This window comes from Periplaneta americana, chromosome 8 (genome assembly GCF_040183065.1).
Source record: "Periplaneta americana isolate PAMFEO1 chromosome 8, P.americana_PAMFEO1_priV1, whole genome shotgun sequence".
Taxonomy (NCBI): Eukaryota; Metazoa; Arthropoda; class Insecta; order Blattodea; family Blattidae; genus Periplaneta; species Periplaneta americana.
In genome coordinates this window covers 8,111,142-8,130,411 of record NC_091124.1, presented here as the reverse complement: position 1 = coordinate 8,130,411, position 19,270 = coordinate 8,111,142, and the positions used below count along the sequence as shown (strand labels likewise).

The following is a 19,270-nucleotide window of genomic DNA, read 5'->3' as shown; positions in this document are numbered from 1 at the left end:
ATTTCAATATTCTCAATAGATTTTCAATGCTCAATAAAATCGCTTTCATATGTCCTCATGAGTAAAAATCCAATATTTGGAAGTCAAGGAAACAAGCAGCCCAGGATGTTGGTCCTTGGCGACCTATTCCTTCGTTAGGGAAACACTGACTCACTAATATTAGAACCAAATTGCATGAAGAAAACGTATCTGTAATTAAAAATGAAAGTGAAATTGACTGTACTATATTTACATGAACTTTTTTGCTTTTTTTTTAGGTCCTCCATCCATTTTCCAAAGATACAGTTAACACGCTGTATAGAAAAGACTATAAAAATGTTTTTACTTTTTTATATAGGGATAATAGAAAGAGAAAAGTGGTCGCGGTTCGAGTCCTGAAAAGATCGTGAATTGTTTCAATTCTAATGCCTGTGCTATATACATAAATTGCTGTAATACGGATAACTTAGGCTTTTTTTAAACTGCGAAATGCAACAATTTAATTTGTAATTGTGAAAAATTTACAAGAGATAGTGATGCTGAGAAACGACATTGAACTTTTTCGTTCAGATACGCTCGTACTGGTCTAATTTTTTTGGTCACTTGTTCCACACTAGTGGACTTCATCTGCGGTAATGCTGAAACGTTTGTTTTTGTATTTCCATAGTAAAATTTACTTATTTACTCTGTGTTCATTTCGATAGAGATTAATTTCAGGAATTATGGCAACTAGACATACTTTATCGAACGTTACATCAGCTGCTTGTTTATGCGAGTAACGTGAATATGTTAGAAGAAAATCCACAAACGATTAGGGAAAACACGTGAATTTTACTTGAAGCAAGTAATGGGATAGGTTTGGAAGTAAATCCCGAAAAAATCGAAATATATGATTATGTCTCGTGACCAGAAATTAGTACGAAATGGAAATACATAAATTGGAAATTTATCCTCTAAAAACACCTAAAAATCCAAATACCGTAGAGCAACAGTAACAAATATAAATGTTACTCGACAAGAAATTAAACGCAGAAAAAATATGGGAAATTCCTGCTATCATTCAGTTGAGAAGCTTTTGTCATCTAGTCAGCTCTCAAAAAATTGAAAGTTAGAATTTATAAAAAAAAAAAAAATATAATACCGGTTGTTCTGTATGGTTGTGAAACTTGAACTCTCACTTTAAGAGAGGAACATAGATTAGGGGTTTTCGAGAATAAGGTGCTTAGAAAAATATTTGGGGCTAACAAGAAGGATGACGTTATAGGAGAATGGAGACGGTTACACAACTCAGAACTGAACGCATTGTATTCTTCACCTGACATAATTAGAAACATTAAATCCAGACTTTTGAGATGGGCAGGGCATGTAGCACGAATGGGTGAATCCAGAAGTGCAAATAGAGTGTTAGTTGGGAGGCCGGAGTGAAAAATACCTTTGGGGAGACCGAGACATAGATGGGAGGATAATATTAAAATGGATTTGAGAGAGGTGGGATATGATGGTAGGAACTGGATTAATCATGCTCGGCATAGGGATCGATGGCAGGCTTGTATGAACCTCCGGGTTCTCTAAGACATACTTTATCGCTTACAGTATTTTCTTCCCGCTATTTCAGGACGTGTTGATAGTTCCATGTCGTCAATATCATTAAATCCAATGTTTATAAATTAATGTGTACTTTTACCTACTACTTGTGTGACTGTGGTAGGAAGAACAGCGTATGCAACTCTCATATAATGGATATTACTACATTCTTACGAAGTTTATAACGCTCTCGAAGGCTCGCGTCGTAGCTTCGTACTTGTGTCTTAATAGCTATCATTACATGGTCTAAGGAGGACCTATCTTCCTCTGAATGGAGGGACGCAATTAAGATGAATGCTAACGTAGCACCAGTGAGAAGTCTTCATGGGAGATCCTTGGACGGTTTCCGTTGAGGATACTGCAACGAGATTGAAACCTTAGCACACGTCCTAGGATCCTATCAGCATGGAGAACTCCTGAGAAATTCACGCCATCATAACATCCGAAAACTAATAGCACAGGCCCTTAGAAAAAGATCCTTCGAGGTCCATGAAGAGGTGCACTGCATTGCGTCTGAAGGCGGCGGAATTAGAAGAGCGGACATCGTGGCTCTAGACAAAGCTAATAGTAAAGGCTTTATACTGGACCCAACTGTTAGATTTGAGATGAGCCAGACCCAACCATCCGAGGTCAACGAAGAGAAACAACAAATTTATGAGTCTACTATTCCGTATTTTCGAGAAAAATATCAGATGGAAGGCACCTGGGAAGTACATGGTTTAATGATCGGAGCGAGGGGCACCATCCCACGATCAACTGTAAATACTATCAAAACATTTGGAATCCATGACATCATTCCAAAAATAATTGCTTCTAGCATTAAAGGATCTGTGGCGATTCTAAAAAATCATTTATACGGAATATCATAATCCGCCCCCTTTTCTATTCGTTAGTGTGTGATTGTTATATATATATATATATATATATGTACAAATTTATTATTTCTTAAATTTAAGCTCCTAGTTCACATTTCAATTTGACTCATCTATCTTACTGTAATCATTACTATTCTTATATGTGTGTTATTCTGTGTTTTTGGCAACCCAGGATGCCTGGGCAGACTATTTCTTGGAAATAAATTATATTAAACACTGTTATGGATCACCAATTCCTAAATAAATTATCTGAAAGTCAGTAATAAGAATAAAACTTCCTAACGTACTCCCCACAACATGGAAAGATCTTGAATATCAATGAAACGTTCTGTGTGCTATCAAATAATTATAGCCTATCAACATTTAGCTATATACTAAGGTAAGCTATAATACTTTTGAGCATTTATTATAGTCCAGAATGAAGTTGATTTATTTAAGAACCGCGCCAACTTAAAAGCCTGGAGAATTTTTGTGAACGTACTGTAGTTTGAGTCTGCATCTTGTTATATTGTTGTGAAAACTGGGTCATGAAACAGGAAGATAAAATCAGGCTTGAAGCAAGTCAAATGAGTTTCATACGAGAAATAGCTGTGTGCAAAAGGATTTATAAAAATAAGATAGTGATGTTAGAGAAGACATAAAAGTGTTCAAGATAAACAGAATAAAAACAATAAGTGAATGTATGCAAGCTTAAACGGAATAACGTGTGCATACAGACTTCAAGTAAGAACCGGAAAATATCTGTGGACACGAAAAATACACTTGATTTTTCTACTTGAAAGATAGAGAAACCCATGGCTGAAAATGGACTACTTTCCTAATTTCGAATGTAGGGGTAGAATAAAAAGAAGAAAAGAAAAAGAAGAGGTGTGAGTTGTTGTTGTTATTATTATTATTATTATTATTATTATTATTATTATTATTATTATTATTATTATTGTACGATAGAAATTTCATAAAGTAACATAAACAATTAATTTATTTGTATTTTGTGCTTTAAAGGAGTGCATACATAAACGAAATAATTTGAAAATAAAGTTTTTGTACTCCAGCATTATAAACAGTCTTTATCAGCGTTGGTTTGATAATGGATACTTATTAGAGATGAACAACGATCGAGAAAGCAAGACTAACAGCGCCCGCAAAGCCGAAAACCCGCACGACAATGTTGTATTACGTCGTGTCGTTGACGTAAAAACTGCTTGTGAGTGTTTCGAGACGTCGAGATTGTTCACTGCCGAAGTCCCGAACGTCAAGAAGCCTTGAATCGTCACAGTTGTTTATACCTGACTGAACTTTTATCTACTTTGTCAACTGTTATATAGGCCTATGTATAAACAATCAAGTAGCCTATTTGAAACATCATCTCTACCTTTCAGTGTATAATAATCCGTTCCCCAGTCTTTATTTAATTACTAGGCCCTTATTAAAAGGCTAGGAATTTTCTTTTCATATGTTTGAGATCAAGTTTGGAATCTCAAGTAAAAAGATATTAACGTTATGTCTTATGTTTCTTACAAATGCAAATTTATGTGTTCATTTCCACCAGTTGCATAAATAACTATTATCGTTACTGAAAATCGCGCATAATAATTTGCCACATTTATTGTACCAGAGTCGTAAAATGTTACCATGGCTACTAAAAAATCTTGACTTCTATTATGAAGGCATAATTTGTGCCATAAAGTTAACATTATGAAACGATTTGCCAATGCCGTAATATCATTGTTGTCATAGCAACCTCTTTCTTCATAGACCATGATATCAAACTACCCATCGTTACAAATATGATGTTATTTCTTTATTATTTGTTTTATGTCTTATACATTATAGTAGTTTCACTCTTTGGATACGAGATATAGTATAAGGAAGTACATTACACCCGCGCGGATATTTGCCCACGGGCCTATAAAGTTTGCCATGGTCACAGGCTGTTGCAAGAGAGTAATGTTTTCAATTTACACAACTTCTGAAACTGAACAAAATACAAAATACAGAAATGAATAAAATGGAACACGTAGCGTATTCCTTGTTGTATACATTTTTAGACTTTTCTGGTAATTGTTTTCAGCTTCGATAGTCAATTCACAAATTTCTTGAGGAATATTACATTCATCCATTTTGTACGAATTTGTTACTAACAAACTCCCTAGTTACGATTCATTAGTAACTTCATTGTTGAATCTGACATATTATAACATCCACAAACATTCATCAAATTATGATATAGTAATATTTATTTCCTTTTCTAGTAAATAAGTAAGACATAAATCATTGTATGCAGCTCGGGAATCTATACTAATAATAAATCTGTAGCCGAAATTTTTCTGGTAATTTTCGATTTTCCAAAAATAATTGGTCCTAACATATATAATTAATAACCCTGAAACCGAAAATCGCGTTTTTGAAATTTTTGTTTGTATGTCTGTCTGGAAGTTTGTTACCTTTTCACGCGATAATGGCTGAACCGATTTATATGAAAATTGAAATATAAATTAAGTTCGTTGTAACTTAGATTTTAGGCTACATGGCATTCAAAATACTTTATTTAAAAAGGGGGTATAAGGGGACCTGAATTAAATAAATCGAAATATCTCGCTTACTATTGATTTTTCTAAAAAATGTTACATAACAAAAGTTTCTTTAAAAATGATTTCCGATAAGTTTTATTCTTTGAAAAAGTTTGATAGGACTGATATTTAATGAGATAAATGAGTTTTAAAATTAAAGTAACGTCATGTAAGACGGTGCAATGAAATAACAAATGACTTCGTCTATAAGAGGTCTTGGACAACAACAATCGAAAAAGGGGCCTTGGCCAACAATCGAAAACTATTAAATATAGCCTACAGAGAATGTTTCTGTGTTTGTATGAAGTAATATCGGAAACTAATTTAACCGATTTGTATAATTAATTATTATTTTACCATTGGAAAGTGTAGTTTTTCTAGATGACATAATGCTATAATGTTATTACAGTAACTTCTGAGCAAATCGAAGACAGGCAAGATTAAAATAGCTTCTTATGCACAGAATATTTGATAGGCTATTTTGTACATTCGTTTTTTGTATTTCTTAAAATAATATTTATGTACACACTCATTTTAATCTCAGAGAATTAACGAATAACGAGAGTGTATTGATTTAGTATGCAATAATAGTACGTTAGCTTAGCAATCCGTTATTTTATAATTCAAATTTTAACTATGCTCAATTGAATCGTGTTAAAATACATAAAATAGACTATAGATGCAATAAATGCAATGCAAAAAAAATTGGGTAATGAGCCAAGCAGATTATGTTGCGCTGTTGTAAAAGATGTTCCTTCTGAGATTCAAGAGCCCCCACAACAAATTAAAAACTTACTTATCGGAGTACATCTGCTTTCAACGCACTTTTTATATAATATAATATAATATAATATAATATAATATAATATAATATAATATAATATAATATAATATAATATAATATAATATAATATGTATGTAACCGAAATTTTTCTGGTAATTTTCGCTTTTCCAAAAATAATTGGTGTTAATATGTATTATTCACCCTGAGACCGAAAATCGCTTTTTTGAAATTTTTGTTTGTATGTCTGTCTTTCTGTCTGTCTGTCTGTCTGTCTGTCTGTCGTTTGTTACCTTTTCACGCGATAATGGCTGAACGGATTTCGATGAAAATTGAAATATAATTCAGTTCGTTGTAATTTAGATTTTAGGCTATATGGCATTCAAAATACTTCAGTTAACGGAGTCTGAATTAAATAAATCGAAATAAAACTGTAATAGTCAACATAATATCCTTAACACATAGGCCTACATATTTATTATTATGTTGTCGTACAAAAATTATATATGAAACACGTTTATAATGTTACACAATTATTGCATTCGTCAAAATTAAGAAACTCGCTTCGCTCGTTAAAGTATAACATTAAAAACTTGTTTCATAATATATGAATTACAGCATGAATTTTCCCCATAAGCCTTTTCTGTAGCTGACAAATCGGATGACGTTTAAGAATGTCGCCTTGCTGAACCGTTACGTTGTAATAAAACCCTCACTCTTTCGATATTTGCTACGGTTCTTACTGTCTTTTTGTGAGAATGAGGTTTGTTTGAACTATTCCATCTTTGCACCACTAACTTATTCACTGTTTTGCGTGAAGGAGTTGGTTTCCGGCCATTCTGGTCGCCGAATTGTATTTCCAACTTGTACACTGTCGTTCAAAGACACCTGACCCTACTAATCGATAGTGAACGATAATTTGTTGGTGTAAGTGTGGCTTCTTTAGTTTTTACTTCTATGGACAGATGGCGAAGATAAACGTCAGTGTCGACCTGGTTGGCGAGTTGGTATAGCGCTGGCCTTCTATGCCCAAGGTTGCGGGTTCGATCCCGGGCCAGGTCGATGGCATGCGACAGGCTCACGTCAGTACATTTACTGGCATGTAAAAGAACTCCTGCGGGACAAAATTCCGGCACATCCGGCGACGCTGATATAACCTCTGCAGTTGCGAGCTTTGTTAAATGAAACATAACATTTAAACGTCAGTGTTGCTGCCAATTGTAGATAAATATACCCGTATTATAGAATTCAATATTTTATCCCCCCCCCTCCTATAGATTGTAAACTAACACTGGATTTAGCTGGGAACCGCTGATATTGTCAATTATGAGAATAATTTATGCTTAATGTATATAATTATTCTCCCCCGACACTTTTTTTAGTGATGATCCCACCTATTGAGAACTAGCGAAACTGTTTCAAAGTTTGTCAATTTTTTTTTTTTTTGTATATTTGGTTCTGACTTATCCCGCGGGTAGAAAGTTCGCTTACACGATTATAAAATCGTAGGTAAAAAATATATCTTTGAACTTCAGTGTACAATTGATTCTATTTTTTTTAAACAGCTCCACACAGAAAACGCGTTGCGAAATCAGTGAACGCTCCATTGAAAAACTAAATCCAAAATTTTTAGCCATTTGTTACTACCTTCACTTTTTCGTCATGGTCTTCTTCAATTACATGGCACGCAATACCATATTAAAAGGGTTTCCCGAAGAAGTCCCACTGTGCATAATAATCTGTTCTTTAGTTTCTACAGGGACATCATTTTATTTTTACTTGCATTTTTATTGTACCTGCATTTCTGAATGTACTTCACTCCCACCCCTTCACTAATGTCCTTGCTCCCGTCAGACACACAAACTTACGGCCGCTGTTGCATTCGAAGTCTTCAAGCAGTGAAGTAAACACTGCAGTGTATACTGTGTTTCATAAACATGGTTGCGTTTTCTATAGAAGAAAGAACCTATATTAATAATATCGTACTAAAAAATTATATTCAAGAAACGATAAATTCAATTTCAGAGAATATGCTTCAAAATGTTTTTAATAATATGCATGAAAGAATTGAAGCCTGCATTGTAATGAACGGCAACCATTTTCAGCAACTTGTTTAAAAATTCAGATTGGCTTATTTTGAATTGAGGTGGCTACAAGCAAAGGAATGCTAGTGACATTTGTAATAACATGAGTTAAGTGCATCCAGTGTAAGCTAAAGTATCTAAAATTTTAGCGGCAAAGGGATATTTTAATCGCATCACACATTAAAATTTAAATAAAAATTTCACAGATTTTACGAAAGCTTAAATATTTAAACCCCATTTTCTCAAAAGTAACTTAAGTGCACTTACAGCCCTTTACTTATGACCCCCTCAATTTAAATGCACTCTCTATATTGTATGCTAACAACAATAATTAATATGCTAAATAAAGTAGACATTACATAACGAACATAGCCGCCTGAAAAGTTGAGTTTTTTGAAAAAAAAAAAATGTTACTACTCTACTGTATTTTGATAAATTCCGTAAAAGTGATAATCAAACTGAAAATCGTAATATCGTATTTCCCTACAACATAAATGGATACACTACTTTTCTCTCCTCCTATACCTAGTAAAATGATTTGTTTACATATTGCACTAGTGACATCAAACTCTTGTAATGGAAGGGGGCAACAGTGTTTCCGAGTATAGCCAGGTTAATGTTAAAAATGTTGGTAAAAATAAAGTGATGTCCCTGTATATTTCTTTGTTGGTCACCACTGTCTTTCGTCTCTATTTATTTTTCACATGAATAACTGTTTCATGTGTTTTTTGCGAGTCTGTTTGTCTTTCGGAAGCATGTCAGCGTATGCATGTCTGTCGAGCGAGGTAACAGAGATCGAGTGTGAAGTATAATGTAATAATATGGTCATGAAATGTTAAATGTTATGTTTTATTTAACGACGCTCGCAACTGCCGAGGTTATATCAGCGTCGCCGGTGAGCTGGAATTTTGTCCCGCAGGAGTTCTTTTACAAGCCAGTAAATCTACTGACATGAGCCTGTCGCATTTAAACACACTTAAATGCCATCGACCTGGCCCGGGATCGAACCCGCAACCTCGGGCACAGAAGGCCAGCGCTATACCGATTGCGCTACCCAGGGTCTCATGAGTGATGCCTTATTGGTGTCACTTGTGAGGTCCAGACCTGTCTTCGAACAGTTGACTAAACAAACAAGCAAGAGAAATATGCGAGTATGTGTCATTTTTGAAACGCACTTCTAATTTTTCTTAAAGCCCAATGTTCTGAAGCGTTTGTATATGCGGGTATTGTTATAGCCTTCCAGGGATTCTCTTTTGTTTTTGTTTTTTGTTTGTTTCTTTTTTCCATCAAGGAGATGGGATCTCCTTTCAATATCCCGTAACTGCAGAAGGTTTCACTTTCATAGATTGCCCTTGAGCTGTTCAATAAAAGGTTTATACTCCATCACAACTGGAACAGCCTTCATGTCTCTTATGGTTCAACACACGATAAAACTCACACGCGGAACCGGTTACACAACCAATCGGCGACAGCTTCTGTGTTTGGGCGCATGTCCGTGTGTTAGTTAACTAACAGTTCGCTTTCTGCTGTAATGAAGTCGGATCTCACGGCTGCTGGAATTACTCCAATTTTGTCATAACATCTTGCCGTATGGCACGCTACTTCCATCATCATTTTATAATTTCAATTGACATTTTCGTCCTTCGCATAGTCTCATAAAAGGGATTGTCTTCAAGGAATACTTATTTTTTGTACTACCTCTCAGATTAATCAAAATAATTTAACGTCGTTAGCAATTTTCTTTCTTTCTTGATTTTCTTTGTATTTCTTCTACGTAATGTTAGCCTATTAGTTTTCTAGCTATTTAATGAATAAAAAAAAACTTGTATCGATCTGAAGAAAAATGTCTCTTTTTAAAATTACCACCGTCAAAATAACTACTTTCCATAATTATAACCTCTGAAGATTATACGTTTTGTTTTATGTTACCCTATTCTATTACACGTTCAATAGGAAGACAGCAAAAATAGAATTCAAAAGAATTTTTAATGTAGCCGCTTCACATATCATTATCGGTTGTTTGGTTTGCATCCTTTCTTAATTACGTTATTATTTCTTTATATTTGCTTCATTTTTCTTTCTTCGTCGTTTATTCCATATTTTTACCTCTGGGATTTTTTCTAATTTTTCTTTCTTCCTTTCTTTCTGCATGTATCGCATTTTTATTAAATTTCCTCCTTTCTTTGTTTTTTTTTTTCCATTCTACATGGATAAGTCTTTGTTCGAGGTACAATTTAAGAGTGTGACCCCAAAATGCATTCAGTCCATTTTTATGAAAGGACTGGGCTAGTTTTTTTTTCCACCAGTCTACAAACTCGGCGAGTTTCCAAGTGACATGCACAATAACAAACAATATCATTACATATATGTATAAATCATAAAAATGTCAAATGAGCTAAGCGAGTTTTGGGTTCACACTCTTCCATTGACGATAAAAATCTAACATTTTTAGTGTAACACGAAGTTCAAGAAGGTAAGAAATAAAGAAATCCTGAGAGACAGAAATGAGAGAAATACAGAAAATAGAAAGAGAATAACACTGAAAGATAGAAAGAGAGAATACAAATAGAATGAAAGAGGGAAATACAGAAAGAAGGAAAGAAACAAATAAATACGGAAAGACAGAAATAGAGAGAAATACAGAAAAAAGAGAGTAATATTTAAAGACAGAAAGAGAGAAATACAGAAAGAAAAAAGAGAGAGAAAGAAAGAGAAATACAGAAAGGAAGAAAAAGGAATAAAAAAAGGAGACCCCCATAAAACTAAAAGTATGGCAACCCTTTTGCCGAAAGTATCGTTTGCTCTCGATAGTCCAAAGTATCGAGGTATCGAAAGTATCGTAGATCCAACTCTAAATAAAGTAAATTGTATATTATTTATAATAAAATTAAATCTAAAAAAATATATATAGGCCTATATATTTAAATTAGCCTATCTTATTTCGTTTGATAATTTTCAGTTTTCCTCGCCTTTGCCCTACAGCAGCAGCGGCGAAAATGCGACTCACGAGCACATTGTGGCTCGCAGTGCTTTTCTCTCGCTTCCTACCTACAACCCCCACCCTCTTACTCACTGGAGTCAAACTCCGTTCTATTTGTATTTGTCTCGGACCTGCGAGTGGTGTATCGTCGCAATATCCCTCTCGAAACCATGTACCTCTATAAAAAACGAAAGTTTCAAGTAGGATGGGAGGATGCATTCTTTTGCTTACAATATGATGAAAATATTAAATGTATGATTTGTTCACAAATATTACTAGGAAAACGGTTGTATAACATAAAACGGCATTATAAGTTACTACATGTTACTGATGAAACATTAAAAGGTTAAGTATTATTATTATTATTATTATTATTATTATTATTATTATTATTATTATTATTATTATTATCATTATCATTATCATTATTATCATTATCATCTCTGTACGTCGATTCTTTTACAGCAGATGTACGAATAATGCGGTTAGATTTTCAATTTAAACTCACAGATTTACAATGTGACGTTAAATGAAAGCTAGATGCAAAGACTTGACAGATATTGAACTTTTCAAATCTTTGGAAAAAATAAATATTTGAAGCTTCGTTCTTTCGCTTGCTCTGTTGAAGCCATGTTCGCTGTAACTTACGTTTGTGAAAAATTATTTTCAACAATGAAAATAGTAAAAATCAAATTTAGATCACGACTGACAGACAAATACCTTCGTGATCAACTACGATTGGCAGTAAGTGACATAATTCCTGATTTTGAAACTTTGTCGCAGAGACATTCTGAAGACAGTTAATTTTAGGGTGTGATAATGTGTCCTATGTTTTCTTGTTCATTTCTTTCTTCGTTACACGTCCTAAACATTAACTCCCCTTCGGTTGTCCGCCTCCCTCCATAGGTGCTATGCACGTTGCAGCTTACGCAGTGGCTCGGCGCACCATGGCCTTTTCGCCACGGCTGCCCTACAGTCATTGCTCCATCATTATAGCACGATGTCTCATTGAATCCAAACATTTTTATCATTTGAAATAAATGGCGTCTAGCAAAGATCTACTGACAATTTCTTTTTACCATAATTTTTATGTTTTTTTTTTGTACCTTTGTTCGTGTAATTCTTGTGTTTCTTCTTTATCCTAATCTTATTATGTAAACCTTTCGCTTCTCTATTGGAAGAACTAAGAACCTGCTGGGCGTGTAAATATTAAAGGTCAAAGTCACATACTACGAAATAGATAAAACAAAAGTGAAAAGCAGACATAATTGCCGAGTAAAATCATTTATGGCCAGAGGCAGCTGTTATGTGTGAAAATAGAAAGCGTGTGGACAAACATGTGCCCACGACGAATGAGCCTACCTTAATCTTCTCCCATGCGGAAACGCCGGGGTCGTAGTAGACAGTATAGGGATTGACTGTAGGCTTGTAAGAGGACTCGAATCTGATCTCGGCCAGACAGTACTGTCCTCTGAGCTTCCCGCCCGACTTCTCTCCGACGTTCACCGAAATCTCCAAGCACTCGTCATAGTGGCCCATCTGGTACTGGTTTCCAGCCAGCATTCCCACGGGCACCTTTGCAGCAGCGTCGAACACTGCAGAAATTATACACGAACAAATTATTTACTTCAGTTTATTTAATTTATTTAACTGGCTAGCTAGCTAGTGAGTACAAATTAAAATTATAAAACAAAAATGTTTCTAGCCACTACCGTAAGAGCCAGGCTCGTGTACGGTGTGGTCTCAGCCAGTAATATAACATAAAATTTACAAGGACAGTTTACTAAATACAGTAAGTAACTTAATTCAAACCAATAAATAACACACAAGAGCAAAAAAAATTATAAGAAAGAGAAAAAGAGAGAAAAAAACATATTTAATATAAATAAATTGACAATCAGACAGAAGACAGTGATATTCAATAAAACATTAATATAGTCGACAGAAAAAAAGTAAAAAAATACAAACATTTGTTAATACATATTATATCTCATAAATAATTTTATAAATTTCTTTTTTAAAAGCTTCAATTTTAAAATATTTCAAATTTGGAAAATGGTTTGTAATTTTATTATAAAATCTTGGGCCGAAACTAGCACCATGTTTAAGAGCTGTACTTGTATGACATTTAGGCTTAATTAATGGGAAAGTAGACTTTTGTCTTCGAATACGATATTCATGTCGATTAGTTTTATGTTTTATTTGATTTCTGTGGAAGTAAGTTAATAAACTATATTTATAAGTTTCTCCAATAGTTAATACTTTAAAATCTGTATAAATTGAATTTGTTGGGTAATCCATATTTTTGCTTAGACAAATTTTTATTAATCTTCTGTGTAATAAAATTAATGGATGAAGTACAGATGATGCTACTCCACCCCAATTTATTATACCATATTGTATTAATGATTGTACTGAAGTTAAAAATAGTATGTGCCTCCTTAGTGATAAAATTTCGAAGTATTATGAATTTATAAATTGTCTTTCTTATACTTGGACACATAAAATCAATTTGGTTATCCCAACGTAAATGCTGATCTATAATAATTCCTAAATATTTGACTTGTGTGGAAGGTGTTAGATGTGGGCAATTAAAATAATTATTTGTTGATTCATGACATGAAATATTATGTATTACTAAGTGATAATTATTCACAGGTGGAGGCAAACATAGGTGTTAAAGAAAATGCAATATTTGTAGTTTTATTAGTATTTAAGGACAGGAGGAATTAATTTATTGTTTGCTTTTAATAAAGTATATAATGTATATATTATTTTTTATCTCGACCATGCCGAAATGTAGTAATTATACACCTGGTAGTAGTCCTTTAATGCATGTCATTAAAGTACACCTATTCATTAAAGTTCAGGTTTTCGATTATTCTCGGATATGCAATCGAAAGACAACGAGGGAAACGTCACGGAGGCTGGAAATCCAATACTGTTACTATAATAATTAGCGTTAATTGTAAATAATATTCAAATAAATTCAATTTGTCATCTCCTTTTTCAATTCTAAATCAATTTCCAGATTATACATTCTCTGCATTACATCAAGGTCAATTACATTATTGTTCCTCGGAAAAAATCAATACTTTCGCGTCTGCGCACATCTCACAATTCAAGAGCTATGAACAAGGTCACTTCCGATCTTCTGTCAGATACAAATAAAATGTATACTTCTGAATAATTTAAACTTAGAAATATGGTCGAGCATAAAAAGTCGTATGAAACTTGTTATAATGGTAATTAAGACGCTCGTATGAAAATTATGAAACTCGCTTGCGCTCGTTTCATAAACAAACAAACTTGCGTCTTAATTACTATCATTATAGGCTCGTTGCATAATGTACTATTATTATTGTCGGCCAAAGTAATATATGGTCCCGCTCCGTAACTTCGTGGTCTAAGGCCATTGTCGTCGCATTAAAGGTGGCGTGTGACAGCGTTTTGCTCCGAATTGTGGCAGCTCTGGAAAAATCGCTGTGACAGATAATAGGAATTTTGTCACTGTGATTTTTTGTGATAGGACGATTCTTACTGATTGTGAATGTTCCTCATCACGAGCCGACAAATGTTTATGTTTATCGGTCTTCTGCGAATTAAACTGTTATACCGGTGCCATGTCTTATATCAGGCGTCTCAAGGCCAACGCATGAAAGTTGTTACAGAGAGCAAATGTAGATAGCGTAGTCAGCTGAAAAGATAAGCGCAATACCCGAAGATAGCCGATCGCTGATTCATGTCACACGCATGAGCGAGCTAAGTTGTAACTGTTACGGGAGAAATTCCACAAAGCTGCACTTTTGTGTTGTACTGTCACAAAAGACGCTTGTTTTCGAAAGGAATAAAATTTCTTAATTAGTTTGCAGTAATAATAATAATAATAATAATAATATAATAATAATATATTTATTTTCTAATTATATATCAATGAGTAAAAAGAAGACATTTGAACCATGAAGTTCCATACATGTTACGCAATTATTTAAGCACAAGGAACTTGCCACCCTACCTCATTATCCTAGTTGCCTCATAAGTGGAGCCTTGTTGGTATCACTTGTAAGTTTCAGTCTTGTTTTCGGACAGTTGACTAAACAACAACAGTACTTCATTTCTAATATATGGTTTTTGGTATCTCTTTTTTTAAGTTTATACTATATTTAATAAAATAAAATTCAATTCAATAATAATTAAATTACAATTAAACTTGCTGGTTGTTTAGGTACGTGTTCTCACGATACGTCAATATTAATATATTAATTACAATAATAGTTAAATAATATATTTCCTAATGTTTTCAATAATTAACAATAACCAAAACTTCTTAGAAATTCACAATTATTTTAAATTAGAACTATTCAAATCTTAAATCTGGTCTCAAATTCTTTTCTCAAGTCCTTCAGTACTTTATTATTTTGTTACACTGGTTATGATTCAAATTAGGTAACAATTTTAGATTAATAAAGTGGTAACAGTTACCCCACAATTTCACTTTCCCTATGAAATCTTTTATTTCTTCATAAATTTGCGGCAATAAGGACATTCTTTCCTCAGAGATGGCGACAACATCGTAGCGGTTGGAGAAGTCTATTCTAACATCGCGGTCAATGACGTCATCCGGAGATACACGAACTGCTCCCGCATCTAATTCCACTCTTACATTAAAAAGAGAGAGAGGAGGAAGTGCTCCGAGAAGGCCCTATTGAGACGTCTGTCTTATATCAACAATACCTAGTGATTAGCGCGGCGAGTATATTAAAAACAAAACACGCTCTGAACTCTGAGCTGCGTCATCGCGATGCGTGGGCGCCATATTCACCCAAGAATGTTCACGAATGATTAGATGAATCATTCAATCATTTGTGGAAGAATATAGCGAGAGCATTGTAGCGTCAGTGCCAAAGAGTTTCCGACGTTAACCTTTAGAGTTGAACGAATTAATTCGATTTCAGTTATATTCTCCTTCAAGATAATTTTCTGACTTGCTGTTGTCACATAGGCCTATACATACGTAGGGTAGAGTAGCATAAATCGCACCGCTTCCTAAATGGCACCACTGCTAGTTTAAAACAAATTACTGTAGTAGTGTACCATATAGTGGTATTGTTACAATATACCATATGAACTTCCACCATGTCACTTGATTTCTGCCACTTCTTTGTGCTAGCAACGTGGTGATAGAGTATTTAATATAATCGCTCAGGTGGATGTACATATATTTAGCTAACATTTTGTAACTAAATAACGGATTTGTAGGGAAAGGAATCCATAATCTTAAGATATTATTGACTAAAAGAAATATTAAAGAACATTTAACTTAGTACGATTTTCGAACATGTGGTGATTATAGGCTAGAATGAAGGAAATAATAACTTATGACGTACTTTCTTAATTCGCACCACTTTGTAGGTGCCTAATTCGCACCGGTGCGATATGAGCAACTGTAGCAATTCTAGCCGTACAAAAGAAGGCCCCAAAAATTTTAACTGAACGAGGAATGCATCAGGTGGGTGCAATATCAAGTGGTGAAAAGGGCGTTAATACAACAAATGTGTGTTGTACAAGCGCACCAGATATTTTGTGCCACCTATGAAAATTTTTAAACGTCAAACAGTGCATCCTACATTATCAGCTGGTGTTCTTCGAGGATCGTTATTTGTTTGCTCTGAGTCAGGTTACATCAACAGTGAACTATTTGTTGAATAGTCAAATATTTTATTTGCCACTCAAACCTTCCATAGAAAAAAGTGCTCCTTCTGTATGTCCATCTATACGACCCATTCCAAAAATTTAGAAGCTAGATTATCTCGGGAAAAATGATGTGCTCCTATTTCAGCTTCCTCGTCATAATACTCAGAGGCCCAGCCTTTAGATGTTTCTGTCTTCAAACCATTTCAGACAGCTAAATCATGAAGCAGTTCTTAGGTGGCTTCGAGATAATCGTGGAGAAAAGGTGACGCAGTTTACAGTTTTAACTGCCTGGTGAAGCACATGGCAAAGTGTAACAATAAAAAACGCATTCAGGAAGTTTAAATGTTAGGTAATTTATGCTCTATTTTTTCAATTTCATTTGAAGATGCGTTACTCTCATTAATTTCAATAAGCTTGTAATTTGCATTTATTACATTATTCATATTAAATACTGTTCAATGTGTTCAATATTAAAAGCTTTCCTTCATCCTGTTCCCTGCAGTTAAAGAGGTGCGATTTAAGAAACCGCAGATGCTATTTAGGAAACTATTTGCCTAAATGGCACCACTGACAAGTGTTTCGAAAATGTCATTCTACTTCAAAAATATTAAATCAAATTCTAGAATTCTTTTTTACATGAAAGGTAAATATTCTGGGAATGTATTTCCGTAAATGAATGCAGAAAATAAAAAGTGTATTGTTCAATAAAAATTATAAAAGCTAACGTGGTGCGATATACGCAACCTTACCCTACATCAGTCGCCATCGCTATGAATCGCATATCGGTCGGAGCTGTGATTTTTTAAATTATAGTAGCAGTCGGAACCAGTGACAAAGTTGTCACAGTGACAAAATCAGACCCGACTATACGTCGCATTACACTCAAGTTGCGTCGCGTGAATTACGTTGTGCAATAAAATTTAATTATAGGTCATTCGTTATCTCGTGAAAACGATTGCATTCGTGCGTCGTAGCTCATAATAAGAACCTTATGGTGGGGGTAAGCGAGCTAGCTAGCTGCATGTCGAAGCATAGCAAGGGAGGAAAGCTCCTCAGTCCACTTTTTCCTTCCTGTCACGTGCAGGTAGTTTTCACGAGATAGCTAATGGCTTAAGGCCCATTCACAATGAAAATTAAACATCCGTAACATAAACATAGAAGTTTGCGCCCAGGCTACCAAATGGGATCATTCACAATGATTCACATAAGCATTGACATAAACATTACCGTAAGACGTTAACATGAAAGTTTGCAAACTCCAAACTTTCATGCTTATGCTTACGTGATTTGCAAACAGAACACAATCGTGGAGCGCTGAAGTATACGACAGAATATGAGGAAATGGTGTCGTTGTTATGTTTCCATGGATACCAAGTATATTTGCTGTTATATTTATGTTCCCATCGTGAATGGTGGTATGACTTCTTGATTTTACCGTAATGTTTATATTCTTAAGTTAACTCTTACGTTATGTTTAATTTTCATTGTGAATGAGCCTTTATAGGGCTAGTAGCGTCACATTACCAACTCACTCGGCGCACATTCTGCCATGATTTATAATTCGTTGTTGCTAGAAAGTGTTCATGATAGATTCTGTATTAATTACCTGTATTTGCGTTGCTCTGCAAGAGAACACTACAATATTGGATTCGTCCTTTTCATGGAAGATACTGTTTGCCAGTTCCATACTTACGGAGAATTGAAGAAACTCCCTGATAATTTATAGGGCTATATACTGTACTTTATTCACATGTCTATCACAGTATGACTTTCCTGAGGTATTCTATAAATACACCCGACTATGAATTTCTGTCATACAGTTTTCGGTTTGAAAAATGTTTAAGGTTAAGAATGAAGAATGGCAAGGTATTCGTAATATTCCCCATAAATGTGTGTAACGTTTAAATGGTTGGTGTATGTTTTGAATATTTGTAAGTTAAATAAATTTATTCATTCATTCATAGTGTTCTACCCAAGGACAGGTCTTTCACTGCAAACCCAGCATTCTCCAGTCTTTCCTATTTTCTGTCTTCCTCTTTGTCTCCTCATATGATCCACGTATCTTAATGTCATCCTTCATCTGATATCTTCTTCTGCCCCGAACTCTTCTTCCGATCACCATTCCTTACAGTGCATCCTTCAGAAGGCAGTTTCTTCTTAACCAGTGACCCAACCAATTCCTTTTCCTCTTTCTGACGAGTTTCAGCATCATTCTTTTTTCACCCACTCTTTCCAACACAGCTTCGTTTCTTATTCTGTCTGTCCATTTCACACATGCCATCCTTCTCCATATCCACATTTCAAATGCTTCTAGTCTCTTCTCTTCACTTCGTCATAATGTCCATGTTTCTGCCCCATACAATGCTACACTCCACACAAAGCACTTCACTAGTCTCTCCCTTAGTTCTTTCTCCAGAGGTTTGCAGAAGATGCTCCTTTTTCTATTATAAGCTTCCTTTGCTATTCCTCCTTTTGACTTCCTGGCAGCAGCTCATGTTACTGCTTATAGTACATCCCAAGTATTTGAAGCTGTCCACTTGCTCTAGTGCCTCATTTAGAATTCGCAAGTTTACCTTCTTTACTTTTCTTCCTATGACCATGGCCTTCGTCTTGTTTGCATTTATCTTCATCCCATACTGCTCACAGCTATCATTTAGCTCCAGTAGCATATCCGTTAGTATCATCTCATCTTCTGCTAAGAACGCCATATCATCAGAAAATCT

General features: G+C 34.6%; 2 protein-coding genes across 2 annotated transcripts in view; one reads left to right on the top strand and one right to left on the bottom strand.

Moving 5' to 3' along the window:
- Slob (Slowpoke binding protein) overlaps positions 1–19,270 on the top strand; it is a 595,498-nt gene that overhangs the window by 111,684 nt on the left and 464,544 nt on the right. The window lies entirely within an intron of this gene.
- The window catches only part of LOC138704444 (nose resistant to fluoxetine protein 6-like), a 73,919-nt gene that overhangs the window by 37,964 nt on the left and 16,685 nt on the right, over positions 1–19,270 (bottom strand). Inside the window, exon 2 of the mRNA XM_069832321.1 lies at positions 12,216–12,448. Coding sequence (XP_069688422.1) covers positions 12,216–12,448 — 233 coding nt within the window. The remainder of the gene's footprint in view (positions 1–12,215; positions 12,449–19,270) is intronic.